Genomic DNA, 12,692 nt, shown 5'->3' on the forward strand with positions numbered 1-12,692 from the left:
AAAATGTATGTGCAGAGTTGGAAGGAGACACCCGCAAAATTGAGTGGGATTGGACACATGCCTTCCCCTCCTCTGGGCTTTCTGGGTCTCTTGGAGCAAACAGGAATCCCACCATCTGCCTGGCAACCTCCTGGGGTTGGAGGGAGGAAGACCCTAGGGCAGTGGTCGGCAAACTCATTAGTCAACAGAGCCAAATATCAACAGTACAACAATTGAAATTTATTTTGAGAGCCAAATTTTTTAAACTTAAACTATATAGGTAGATACATTGTTATTAACTAAATTAGGGTACTCCTAAGGCTTAGGAAGAGCCACACTCAAGGGGCCAAAGAGCCGCATGTGGCTCCCGAGCCGCAGTTTGATGTCCCCTGCCCTAGGGTAACTCTAAACCTCTCAAATCCTGGTCCTGGATGGGCAGGGGCATTACCTGAGGACCGGTTAGAAATGCAAATGGTGAGTCCCGCCCCAGGCTTACTGAAAGAGCATTGTGTGTTTCAACAAACCTGTCTGGGGTTCTGGTGCAAGCCACAGTTTGAGACCCATCACCTTATCTAAAGCACTGTGTCCACTTTTTAAAATTAGCACACTTTTCTCTCCAGCGAGGAGTCCCTGACTCCCTCCCTTCTGTCTGTGCCCAGGCAGAAATGCTGTCAAAAGTGCAAACAAGCCCGGTCTCTGGAACTGGGCGAGGCCTGGCTCTGCGGACGTTGTTTGCACACTGACTAAGGTCTGACAGTCCGCCAGACAGACTGAAGGTACTGCCAAACCTTCCTGTTGGGAGTAACACCTTAAATAAAGGCCTTCAGCTACTTGGTTTTCATAAGCCAGTTTATTGTATTCAAAATGCTTTTGTGGGGCAGGGCGGTGGTGGTGGGGGTTGGGTGTACCTAGTACAGCTTCACCCAGGGCAGAATCACGAGGCACCTCTACCTGGGAATGTTTAAAGGGACCAAAGTTTCTAGAACATTCAATAGACCTGCTCTTGGAGAAATATGCTCTGTACATCAGTACACACACAAGGAAAAATAGAGATCAACATACCAGGTAATAGCTTGGTAATGATCATCACCGACAAAATGCTGTTGGCTTTGCTCATTTATTTGTAAAAATTAACAAGTGAAACATGTTGGGGCTAAAATGAGCAATCTGCAGGGTTCCCAGGGGTGGTGTCCAATTTAATTTTTGGAGCCTCAGAAAGTATCCTGGATCTTTCCTCTGGTGTGTGTTCTGGGGCATATAGTCCTGTTTTCACAGAGGATGGCAGAGGGCAACGCATGCAGCATTTCTGGGTTCGGCCAGACAGATTGGGAATTCAAGAGAGTGGATTCTCCCTCATTCCCATCCATCTTCTAGTCCTCCATGCTCAATGAAGAGCGTGGAAAGTCAGATCAATACCAGGTGGAAACACAGAAGCCAACATGAGAGGGTAACTTTTTCTCCTGGACTGGACCAGGCTTGCAGACGGCTTGATCAACTCATTGTAAGTCAGATCACCTACAATAGGACACAGGGGTGATTTGGTAGGTTGTTAATGAATATTAGCTGATCTGTTTTAATAAAGGGGCATCCCACGAATTAGGTCAGTTTTAAAAGCATCCACCAAATTATTGTGAGAAAATATTTTATCACATTCCATATATGAGGCATTATTGGAATACTGGTAGAACGGACATTTTTCAGTGGTGGTAATCAGTGGGCTTGAATTATAAAAGACAACACAAGATGTCTGGCCAGGAAAAGTAGGCCTATGTTCCCTCTGTTGATGTAAGAATTCAGAGTCTAATATAGGCACCCCTATGTTCACTGCAGCATAATTTACCATAGCCAAGATATGGAAGCAACCCAAGAACTCATCAATACACGAGGGAATAAAAAAAAAGTGGTGAAACATATACAGTGGACTATTACTCGGCCATAAATAAGAACAAAATCTTATCATTTATGACAACATGGATTGACCTAGAGGGCATTATGCTAGTGAAATAAGTCAGTCAGAGAAAGACAAACACCCTATGATTTCACTTATATGTGGAATCTAAAGAACAAAATAAGTGAACAAACAAAGGAGAAACAGACTCACAGATATAAAGAACAGACTGATGGTTGACAGAGAACAGGGTGATGTGGGGGGGGGGAGCTGGGTGAAAAAGGTGAAGGGATTAAGAAGTACAAATTGGTAGTTACACAATAGTCACCGAGATGTAGATTACAGCATAGGGAATATAGTCAATAATATTGTAATAACTATGTGTGATGCCAGGTGGGTACTGGAACTATCAGGGGAACACTTTTTCAAGTATATGATTGCCTAATCTCTATGCTGTACACCTGAAACTAATACAAAATAATATTGAATATAAACTGTAATTAAAAAATCAAATAATTAAAAAAAGAATTCGAAGTCTTGAGGATGGCACACAGCATACCAAGGTATGTATTTACCTCCCAAGAACCCCTGGCGTGCTCTGTCACTGCATGTTGGGGACTCCTTTGCCCTCCAGCGTCAGGTGGGGGGGACTGCTTTCCAGGTGTGGACCTTGCCCAAGATGGGCAGTCAGGTCTTTCTCTGGGGGATTTGGGTTTGAGCAAAGCTAGTCAGTGTAGGAACCGAGGTTGTATAAACTCAAGTTTTATGGGAAACCTTAAGCTGTGAGAAGGTAAGAAGCAAATATGCGGGGAGAGACGCATAGAGGACACTGGGCTTGGAGACATGAGCATCCCTGACCGATCACCTTTCAGCGGCAGGCTCCGTTTCCTCGTGAGGCCCGGGGGTACTGCCGGGTTTCTGGAGAAAGCATCACACCTTTATAACAATTTTCCATTTTATCTCTGCAATCAAACTAGCTCAAGTAGCATTGTATTCCTTGCCACCTTCTTGCTTAGCCTGAGATGAGTGGGGAGGGGCGGGGTTCGGTCTAACTCTACAAGCTGACAGTGTTGCCCTGCATTTTCAAATGGAAGGAAGTCCAGGAAGCCTCTGGATTGTTCCATGTGGAGTATGCCAGGCTAGATAGCATACTGATTGCTGTACATTCATGTCATGTGTTGCTATTCAGGGGCAAATGCTCTGCCTACGCTCTCACTGCATTGCCCCGATCTTCCAATGAGGCTTCTGTGTGGTTAATGTAACTTGCTGAGGACACAGGCGTGGAGCGTGGTCGAGCTGGGCTGGGGTTCGGGTCTCCCTGGCCATGACGCAGATGGTGCGGGGAAGACTCCAACCTGGGCCGGCTGTGGACAGTAGCAGAGAGGGCCTGGCTCGGGCACTCGATCAGAAGGGCTCTCAGGGACGACTTTGCTCTGGGCAGTGAAGAGGGGGCTGTGTGAATAATGAGGGGGGCACAGCTCAAGTTAGTTCACTATCAAGAACCCACAGCGATTCACTCGATGTCCGCATTTGTCCCTACCGTTCCGGAACCATCATGGGTGTTGCAAGAACTGCCAAGTGAGGTTGCAACGAGGCCTTTCTACCAGCAATTATTTGGCTTGGGAGGCAAAGCCCTTCTCCAAGACGCGGAGACGGGGTCTGCTTTTCATACCTGGCACTTACCTGAGGAGCCATAGGGTGCCGCTTCTCTGAGGGGCTCAGCACCAGCTTCTAATTTCCAAATGACTCGTCATCTGGCCTTTTATTTCTTCTCTGGAGAGTGCCGGGAACCTGTGGGCGGCACAGAACCTGGAGCCGTCCCCCCCTCCCAGGACGTGGCTCCCCGCCAGGTGCCTGCAGGGAGCCTTGCAGAGGCCCGGCCTCCCCGAGCCAGCTGGTCTAGGACAAGAAGTCTGTTTACGGTTGCCTTTGGGATTTGATTAAGAGGATGATATGCACATGATGGTGAATGGTTGCGATTATTTGTTAGGAAAATAAAGATGGCTTTCACATTTTTTAAGGCCTTGTCATTGCAAAGCCTTTCCTCCCCTCTCTTCTACTGCTTACGACTTCCTTTCTGGAGATCAGAGTAGACAGAGCTGTCTTAACTCTTCGTCCCAGCATTCCCAAAGCGGTGTGCATATCCAAGACTCCCTAAACTCGGGAGTTCGACCAAGTTTGTGGACTGTGACGAGCATGATGAACTTAGAGCCCCAAGTCTTCTTTCTTCTCTATAATTGAATGAATGCCTTGTTTCTCAAGAGCTGGTCATGATGCTCCTAAGAGATAGCTGCAAAGTATTTTCCATGATGTCATCTGAGCGTGCGTGGTTTTTTGTTTGTTTGTTTGTTTGTTTGTTTTTGTCTCTCCTATATAATAGCATACCACCGGTTTGGGTCAGTTTTTCCTTTCCCTAGTTTTGCATGCAGCTGGATGACAGAATGTTTTCTTTTCTCAGACAAAAATAGGTGCTTGGTGCTTCCCAAAGTCATCGTTAGGGTTAACCTGGCTTAGAAAGTGCACGAATCTGCCCTGTCATCAGCAGGAGCATTCTAGGATAGACAGAAATACTCCTATTACTGACGATTTTTCACTACACGCTCTGTATCCAGATTCAGGGGCTCTTTCTGACAGATGGGAGCTGCTGCCTGTCCTCACATAGGGCTCAGGGCCTGGAGGGCTTTGCACGTAGGAGGCGGCTGAGGGATGTGAGTGCCAGAAACGGGCTCTGACTCCAGCGCTGCCAGGGCAGGCACTGACATATCCCGCTGGCTCAGGAGGCATGTTACACGCTGGAGACAAGCAGGGAAAATGGTAAAGTCAGCTCCGGAGCCGGAGCCGGAGAGAGCCCTGGGCTCCGGGTTCGCCAGCATGGTTGCCGATTTCTCTTCTTCCAGGAGAGTTCGCTGGCTTTTGTTTTTCCCTTGGAGAGAGAGGGAAAGCCCCCAAGAGATGGGGGATTTGCTGGGCTCTTTCCTGAAGAAGGAGTTTCTCTGCTGGCAGTGAGAAACGCATGCCGTTGTGTTCCTCGCAGGGTGGGCCAGCGGGACGTAGCCTGTGTCCTGCTGTGGGAATCATCTCAGACAGCGAACGGGCCGGTCACCTGTGCGCTTTTCACCCTCAGGTTCACCAGTACTACAGCTGTCTCCCAGAAGAGAAGGTTCCTTATGTCAACAGTCCTGGGGAGAAGCTGAGGATCAAGCAGCTATTACACCAGCTGCCGCCGCATGACAATGAGGTAAGGGGCTGGGGGGCCTTAGGAAGCCTTCCTTAGAACCTTCCCCGAATACCTACCTTTCCACAGTTGGAATGCTGTGATCAAGATCTCCAAAGAAACATTCTGGCAGTTTAGTTTAGGTTTTAGCTTCCTTAATTAGAGCCAAACACAGCTCTCAGACACCTTCTGGAGAGCATGACCAAAAAGCAAAATCTCAGTATGGGCTGGATTCGCCTGGCACTGCTAGCGCTCTGAGGTTAACCAGGGGGCACGAAAGTTTGAAGGCAGAGTTCAGGCTTCCTTAGTTGAAGAAGAATGGGCGAGGCTGGTTTCCTGAGCATCTGGGACGGTTGAGATTCCCTGGGCAGTTCAAACCCTGCAAAGACTTTGTGACTCTCTTGAATTTTCAGCCTCATCTCACGTTAAATGAGTGCGCACATTTCCCACGCTCCACGGCAGCAGACGTTCTGTGCTCAGATGTGCAGCTCTGAAAACCTGTGTTTTTGTCGTTTAAAGTCCAACTTGCTGAGGTCACCGTTTGCACCCTTGAAAGTCTGGCTTACAGGCTGACCTATTCTCTGAACCCGCACCCACAGCGCTGTGAGCAGGCATTTATCTTGGGAGATAAATTGATCCTAAAGGGACATTTGTAAATATGCTTTTAAAAGCTCCTCATGCTTGAGGGGTTTAGATTTGTAAACTAACCATTAATTTTTAAGTATCTGGTTTGTAAAAATTGTAATCCCATAGAATTGAATTGTCCAGTGAACTGGATTACATTTTAAACAGAAACAGGATTATCGATTGAAAAGAGAGGTAACCCCTTGGTGAGACACCAGCTACCCACTGCCCCACCCGCAAGCTGGATACCAGAGAAATGACTGAGTGCTTTTTAGTCTTTACCTCCCCACATCTGAAAGAAAAGGGTAAATCAGGAGCCACGAAAGTACATTTGAATAAGTGATAAGTGGAGCAAAAGCTTACACGCTGAGGCAGCTCCTAGAAAGAGGGCCGTGATTCCCTTTCCTAGTGTTCATTTCAGACTTCGTTTAAAAAGTGCATAAATAATGCTTCCTCTTTAAAGCCAAGAGCAAACCTTGTAACCTGACGCCCAGTTAACTAACTTGGAAGTGAAAATGCGGGTTTTTACAAGCAGGAGGGGTGTGCCTGTCTTGAAAAGCTTGTCCATAAAGTGTCAGTAACCATATAGTCCGGGCTGCTGGGGGCCCTGGGTTCTCTCCCGGGGAGAAGCATCCACATGAAGACGGTTTCTTTTTCTGTTAACTTTTTACGTGACAGAGGGACCTGTTTCGCTCTGTTCTGCTTTTAATGGTTTATTCTGTTTAAGGTTAACTGTGGTTTCATGAAAAGAGACCTTTCAAATCCCCCCTTCCTGCTGGTGAGAATTCCTTCCATGGGGCCCAGGACGCAGTTGCGCCCATTTAGACGTGGCCCTGTGGGCAACAAAGGGTGATCCTACCGTCAACATTGGATCATTCTTTTTTCACCCAGAGAAGACAGTTTTGATATCTGCAGCCGCCCTGGGTTTTTAAACTAGGCCGCACCAGCCTAGTTCAAAGGCCCCCTGGAGCCATCTGGCTGACAGGCATCTGAGCATCTCAGTTAACCTTCTGATGCTCAGATTATTCTGAAGTGAGGCAGGCGGTGGGGTCAGGGCCCTGTTTGCCAAAGTGTGGTGGGCACGGGACTTGAGGTGGGACACGGGAAGGCAGTGTGTAAGACTGAACCATGTAATGAGAGAGCACTTCCTCGTAAGTTGTATTTCATTCCTCGTGGATAATGAAGGGAGAGACAGTTCAGGTGGGGCAGCAGCTGTAGCTTGGAAGCTGCAGCATTAAGAATCCGCATTTCGGGACCTCCCACAGGCAGAGGTATCCAGGTAGAATCTAACCATGTGGTTTCGTTCTATTTAGTTTATGTTCGCCCTCTGATTTTTACAGGTAATACAGGTTTACTATTTATAATCATAATGTACTTCCTTTTTAAGTAAACCTAGTCAAGTTTTAAAAAGTGAGTCAGTCAGTGTTAAAACAGTATTAAGTGTTATCGGTGGAAGTGGGGTCTCCTTTTCCTCACTGAGGGCTGGGGGTGGTGTCCTTACAACATCTCGAGAGAAAGACTTTTCTGAAACTCGCACGGGAGAATGAGTGATTTTTCTTTGCGTGGAATTACATCCCTGGGTCTCCAAAGTCCCCTTTCCCTCAGTCCAGTCCTGGAAGAAGTGTAGGTGCGGCTTCAGTAGAGCTAACACCAGAGCCAGTGTCTAGGTTTCCTTCCATGTTGGAGCCGGGTCCACTTCAGCATCAGGCCAGCTGCTGTCCATTAGTCCATTGTGTGTGGGGTGCCCATGACCGTGGGCCATGTAGGGGAAATCAGGGGAGCTCCACAAGCCAGGAGTCAAACAAACACACCAAGAGCTAGAGAAAACAAGAGAGCCAAGAGGAATGAAGAGAGCGAACTCCTTTGTTCAGGGACCAAATATCCCAAATGTCACGCCTTTGTGGTGGCCATGCCTTCCCTGGCCAGCGACCTCCCAGGTGTGACTAACAGGAAAGCACCTGTAGCAGTCACCCCTCAACTTTACTGAGCATTTGTCTGCCACCCCTTTGCTGGACCACTGGGGAGTATAAGGTTTTAGCTTCAGGCGAAACTGCCCAAATGACATGCCCATAATATTTGGCCTTCCCTTTGCTCCTCTCCTGTTATTAATAATTTTCCTATTATTAATCACAACAGTACCATTAAGTAGGTAATAGTTCAAGACTGACAAAATTCTCGAGGTGTGCAGACGTAAGGGAAGAAATGGAAATACTGGATCGAATGTCTTTGATGTCCCTCCCTTACTTGTGTGTCTGTGTCTGACAAGAAGGATCATAGCTTAATGCAAGTTGATGCGTTAACCAAAGCCCAGCAGGCGACTTTATCCTCCGACTCACAGAGAAGCAGGCAGGGACTCCCAAGAAGCAACACAGATGCTTTTGAGCTAACTCTTCAGTCTCAAGCCTTTGGTTCCCCATTTTCCCAACAATGAGTTGAGAGAAGAGAAGCTATGAGCCCACCGACAATGGCTTGCTGGCCGGGGGCCTTCATTGGTCTCAAGGACCACTTACCTGGGCACCGGCCATGAAAGTATCAGGACCCCACAATCAGTTTGAAGATGCAAATCCATCTGAAAGAAGGAGAAAGTCCCAGATCTGGGAGTGGGGGCTCAGTGTGGGGAGCAGAGTGAGGCAGTGAGGATGAGGAACAGCTACGGACCTTCATCCTGCCCGAGCCTTGGACTCCAGAGTTTGGTGCCTTTAGTCAGCTCCTTTAGGTAGAGACTCATTTCAGATGTCCCCAAGCCTGGCCGTGTTCAAGTCCAGGCCAGGACCCTAACACCAAACAGGAGCGCGTTTGCTGAGAAAACTGAGGCCTGAGCTTTGGAATCCTAAGGGGACGAGCGAAGAGTGACTCTTCCATGCCACCTCTGTGTCCCTTCAGGTCCGATACTGCAACTCCCTGGATGAGGAAGAGAAGCGGGAGCTGAAGCTCTTCAGCAACCAGAGGAAGCGCGAGAACTTGGGCCGAGGGAATGTCAGGCCCTTCCCAGTCACCATGACGGGAGCCATTTGCGAACAGGTGAGCATGGAGGTGGGACTGCCCGGCTGGCTTTCCCCGGCCTCGCCCTTCACGCTCACTTTCTGAGTGCCGCTTGGGCCAGCCGCTGTTCTGGGCCGGGGGATACAGCAGTGAACAAACGTTTAAAAGCTTCATCTTGCCCTTGTGAGAGTTATGTTTTAGGGGGGAAAGTCAGACAATAACATAAATAAGCAAGATAGAAAAAAATACAGCAGGGAAGGGGTTAGGAAGTGCTGGGAGTGGGGGTGGGGTTGCCGTTCTCATAAAGTGGCTGGGCCCCTTAGTAGGTGGCTTCTGAGCAAAGACAAGCAAGAACTGAGAGAGGGAAGCACATAGGCCTTGGGGAGGGGCAGCGGGGGCAGAGGGGACAGAGGGCCCACAGGCCCTGAGGCAGGACATTCCTGTGGGCCAGTGTGGCAGGGCAGAGGGCGTGAAGGAGGAGAACTGACAGAGGGCCAGGAACTGGGGGTTAAGTGTCCATTGGAAAGAGTTGAGCCAAGGATTGACATATGCTGGGTTTATATTTTAAATGCGTCCTTTAGAAAGTGGAGTTTGCCTGGACCGGGCCAGCCTCTTTCCCAGGACCGTGACATTTACAGGGTGGTAAATGGTCATCCGCTTGGTTTGAGGGCTCTTTAGCAAAGTGCAGGAAGGCCCCTGCATTCTCCCTGGGACCTCACTGCTTGAAGCGTCTGGGTTTGTTTTCCTCCTACTCTCAGGGGATGGCGGAGGAGGGTTTTAAGGAAAGCAGGACAGTGGCGATTGCTCTGGCCAATGGGGCCCAGTTGGTCGGAGCGTCATCCTGTACACCGGAAGGTGACAGGGTCAATTCCCTGTCAGGGTGCATGCAGGAGGCAGCCAGGCTCTCTCTCTTTCTTCCCCTTTCTCTCTCTTCCTTTCTCTCTCTTTCTTTCTCTCTCTCTCTCTCTCTCTCTCTCTCTCTCTCTCTCTCTCTCATCAATTGAAAAAAGAAAAAGAAAGCAAGGTGGTGGGAACCCATCCTGTCCGTGTTCACCCTGCCAAAAGCCTTCTGTGCTGACCGTCATTTTCAGCACTTTGCTTAGCCCTGTGCTTTTTGTACAGGCCCGTCTAACTGCCTAAACTCTAAAGCAAGGGTGGGGAATGTGCAGCCCGTGGACGGTATAAGGCCCGAGAAATCATTTGGTCTGGCCGTGCCAAGGCATTAGGGGTGAGTTAATTAAAAGTTTGACCAAATACAGCAGGCTAATTTTTTAGTTGATAATTTTGTATGGCCTGCGAATGATGTTATATATACCCAAATTGCCCTTGGCAGAAAAAAGGTTCCCCACCCCCGGTCTAAAGGGTCCCGTTCATGTGCTGAAAATATGTGAGCCAGATCAGAGACGAGAAACCAAGATAGTACCTGAGGGGGCAGGGTGACATTTGAGGTTTTTTGTTTTTTGTTTTTGAGATTTCAGAGGGATAGAGTGAGAAGATTCAGGTGGATGGAATGAAGGTAATACTTCATAGGGGAGCCAAAGGACCAGATTTTTGGCAGTGGGGTCTTCATCCTTAAGACCCACCTGGAGATGCAGGTCATCAGAGGTTAAGATGTGGGACTCCGTGAGCTCAATGCAGGACCCCTGCCTCGCCCAGAGGCAGCCCAGCTGGGCTCACCTAAGACAGAGGAAGGTTGGGCATTTGTGGGAAGATGTCAAAAGTAGGGCAGAATAGTGACAAGCGTGTGGGGACAGAGAGATGTAAGTTTGACTCATGCTTCTCCCAGATGACGTTGGCCATGAATGGGGGTAGCAAATGCCTGTGTCATAGAATGATGTTGAGATTAAATGGGATTCTGTATGGTTAAAGTAATTAAACAAAGAGGCCATTACTCTGAGGTGGCTCTAGTACTTTGTATGGTAGCAAACCAAAACCTAAGCCAGAATCAATGTACTAGAATCCAAGAATAGAAAACTTAAGAACAATCAATCACAAATTCGAATCAGGCTTTCCCAAATAAGATGACTGCTTACATTACAGCCACTCAAACCACTGCTTTCTCTGCTTCTGCCTCTTTTCTGTAAGAACCTGCCCCCGAGCTCCCATCTGTGGGGCGCTCCAACCACCTCCAGTTTGGTGCTGCCCAATTGGATTCAGCATTTGCTCAAGTAAACTCTTGAAATTTTGAATGTGCCTCAGTTTACCTGTTAACAGCGTGCTACCCCAGTTCTACTAATGTTATAAGAGGAAGGGTTAGTGCTGCTTTTTGTAGCATAGTCTTTCCTCTGTCTGATCACATGGTCAGGCTCCCAGAGCCAGTTCCATGAGCTCTTTACTCCTTTTTCTAGAAAGAAGTTCAACCCACAGAAGGCCCATGATGTAGGAAAGGTTAGGAGGTAGCGTTTCTACTCTGCAGACATTGTCCTCAGAGCTCTGGCCCTCATGTGGGGCCCTGTTACTGGACCCTCAGACTGTGAGCCTCATGCCAACACCGTGGTCAGCAGAGAGCCTGCCCCGGACCCACTGCCTCACATTGATTCCTCCCTCAAAGGCCCTCAGACCATATCTGTTTTACCCCAACCCCAGCCTTAAGCACGGGCTACCGGGGACTCTGCCTTGCCCCTTTCTGGATGGGGAAGGAGCTCGGGGACGTGAGTGGGAAGATGACGGAGGGACAGGGAAGAAGCCCTTTCCAGAGGCTGGTCTTAGAAGTGGTGCCTTTTCAACCAGATTATGTAAAAGGATGCTAGCGGAGGCAGGCTAAGAGCAGGCCTGAAAGACTGTCAGAGAAATAGTTAAAGGCGGGCACATTTGAATGAACCCGCTCCCCTTACCACCTTACGGCCCCTCTCCCGCCCTCAGCCCCCACAGCCTCCTCCTCCTCCTCCTCCTCTTAACCCTGTCTGTGCCTCCGGATGGAGTTTGTGTAAGTGTGCCTCCTGATGCAGAGTTTTCCTCTCTCCCGCTTTCGTGAGTCCTGATTTGCTCAGTTACTTAATCTTCATCTTCCTTGGTGGCCCTACACAAGGAGAGCGGGGAGGCAGCACGTATGTAAAGCAGGTCGCCCAGGGCCTCGTGGGAACATAAGTGCTTATGGTCGATTACGGGTGGAGGTGGCGGCCGTTTGTCACCTGTGCACGCTATGAGCAATGGGAGCGCTGTTCACACTCAAATTTCCTTTGCCTCGCAGTGCGGAGGCCAGATTAACGGCGGGGACATCGCCGTGTTCGCATCGCGCGCCGGCCACGGGGTTTGCTGGCACCCGCCCTGCTTCATATGCACCGTCTGCAACGAGCTCCTGGTGGACTTGATCTACTTCTACCAGGATGGCAAGATCTACTGCGGCCGGCACCACGCCGAGTGCCTGAAGCCGCGCTGTGCAGCCTGTGACGAGGTCAGTGCGCTCCCGTGGGCTGGCAGCCCTGCCCACAGCCCGCTGTGGCGTAACCCACACAGCGGGGGCTGTGGTTTTCAGCAGGGAGGAAAACCACAGGCCACTCCGCCTTCCTATACTAACCCTTTCCCGAGAGAAGTCCCCCATCCCGGTGGCTGGCCTGCCCAGACGTGGCCTGCATCACTGAACGCACAGCCTCCTGGACCCAGTGGGAAGGCAGTTGGTTTCTGTAGCTGAGGTGACTCCTGGCATTGGGTCCATTCAGAATGTTAAAGAAAAGAACCATGGTATCGTGCAGCTTTAGATTTCAGCCCAAATCCCAGGGAGTAATCATCAGTAATGATGTGCCACTTACATCTTTAAAAGCTCTGTTTTCTGAGCTTCAGAGGGACAGTTTGGTTTGAGAAGAGAGCTGGTAGCATTATTTAATTTTCCCACAACTTATAAAAATTCTGATGAGGATCCAGGAGGCAGATGGATACTGCCTTTGGAGACCTCTGCCTGCACTCTAAGAACTTGAATTTGCTACCCGGAGTAAGACAGCAGACAGGAACACAAGCCAGGCCTGTGCTTCCTCCCACCGGAAGCACACCCAGGTATGACCTGTGAAC

General features: G+C 49.3%; 1 protein-coding gene across 1 annotated transcript in view; it reads left to right on the forward strand.

The window, feature by feature from the left end:
- The window catches only part of PRICKLE2 (prickle planar cell polarity protein 2), a 317,482-nt gene that overhangs the window by 255,825 nt on the left and 48,965 nt on the right, over positions 1 to 12,692 (forward strand). Inside the window, exons 4-6 of the mRNA XM_023754050.1 lie at positions 4,992 to 5,105; positions 8,589 to 8,726; positions 11,878 to 12,081. Of these exons, the coding sequence (XP_023609818.1) occupies positions 4,992 to 5,105; positions 8,589 to 8,726; positions 11,878 to 12,081 (456 nt within the window). The remainder of the gene's footprint in view (positions 1 to 4,991; positions 5,106 to 8,588; positions 8,727 to 11,877; positions 12,082 to 12,692) is intronic.

The sequence above is a fragment of the Myotis lucifugus genome, unplaced genomic scaffold (assembly GCF_000147115.1).
Source record: "Myotis lucifugus unplaced genomic scaffold, Myoluc2.0 scaffold_55, whole genome shotgun sequence".
NCBI lineage: Eukaryota > Metazoa > Chordata > Mammalia > Chiroptera > Vespertilionidae > Myotis > Myotis lucifugus.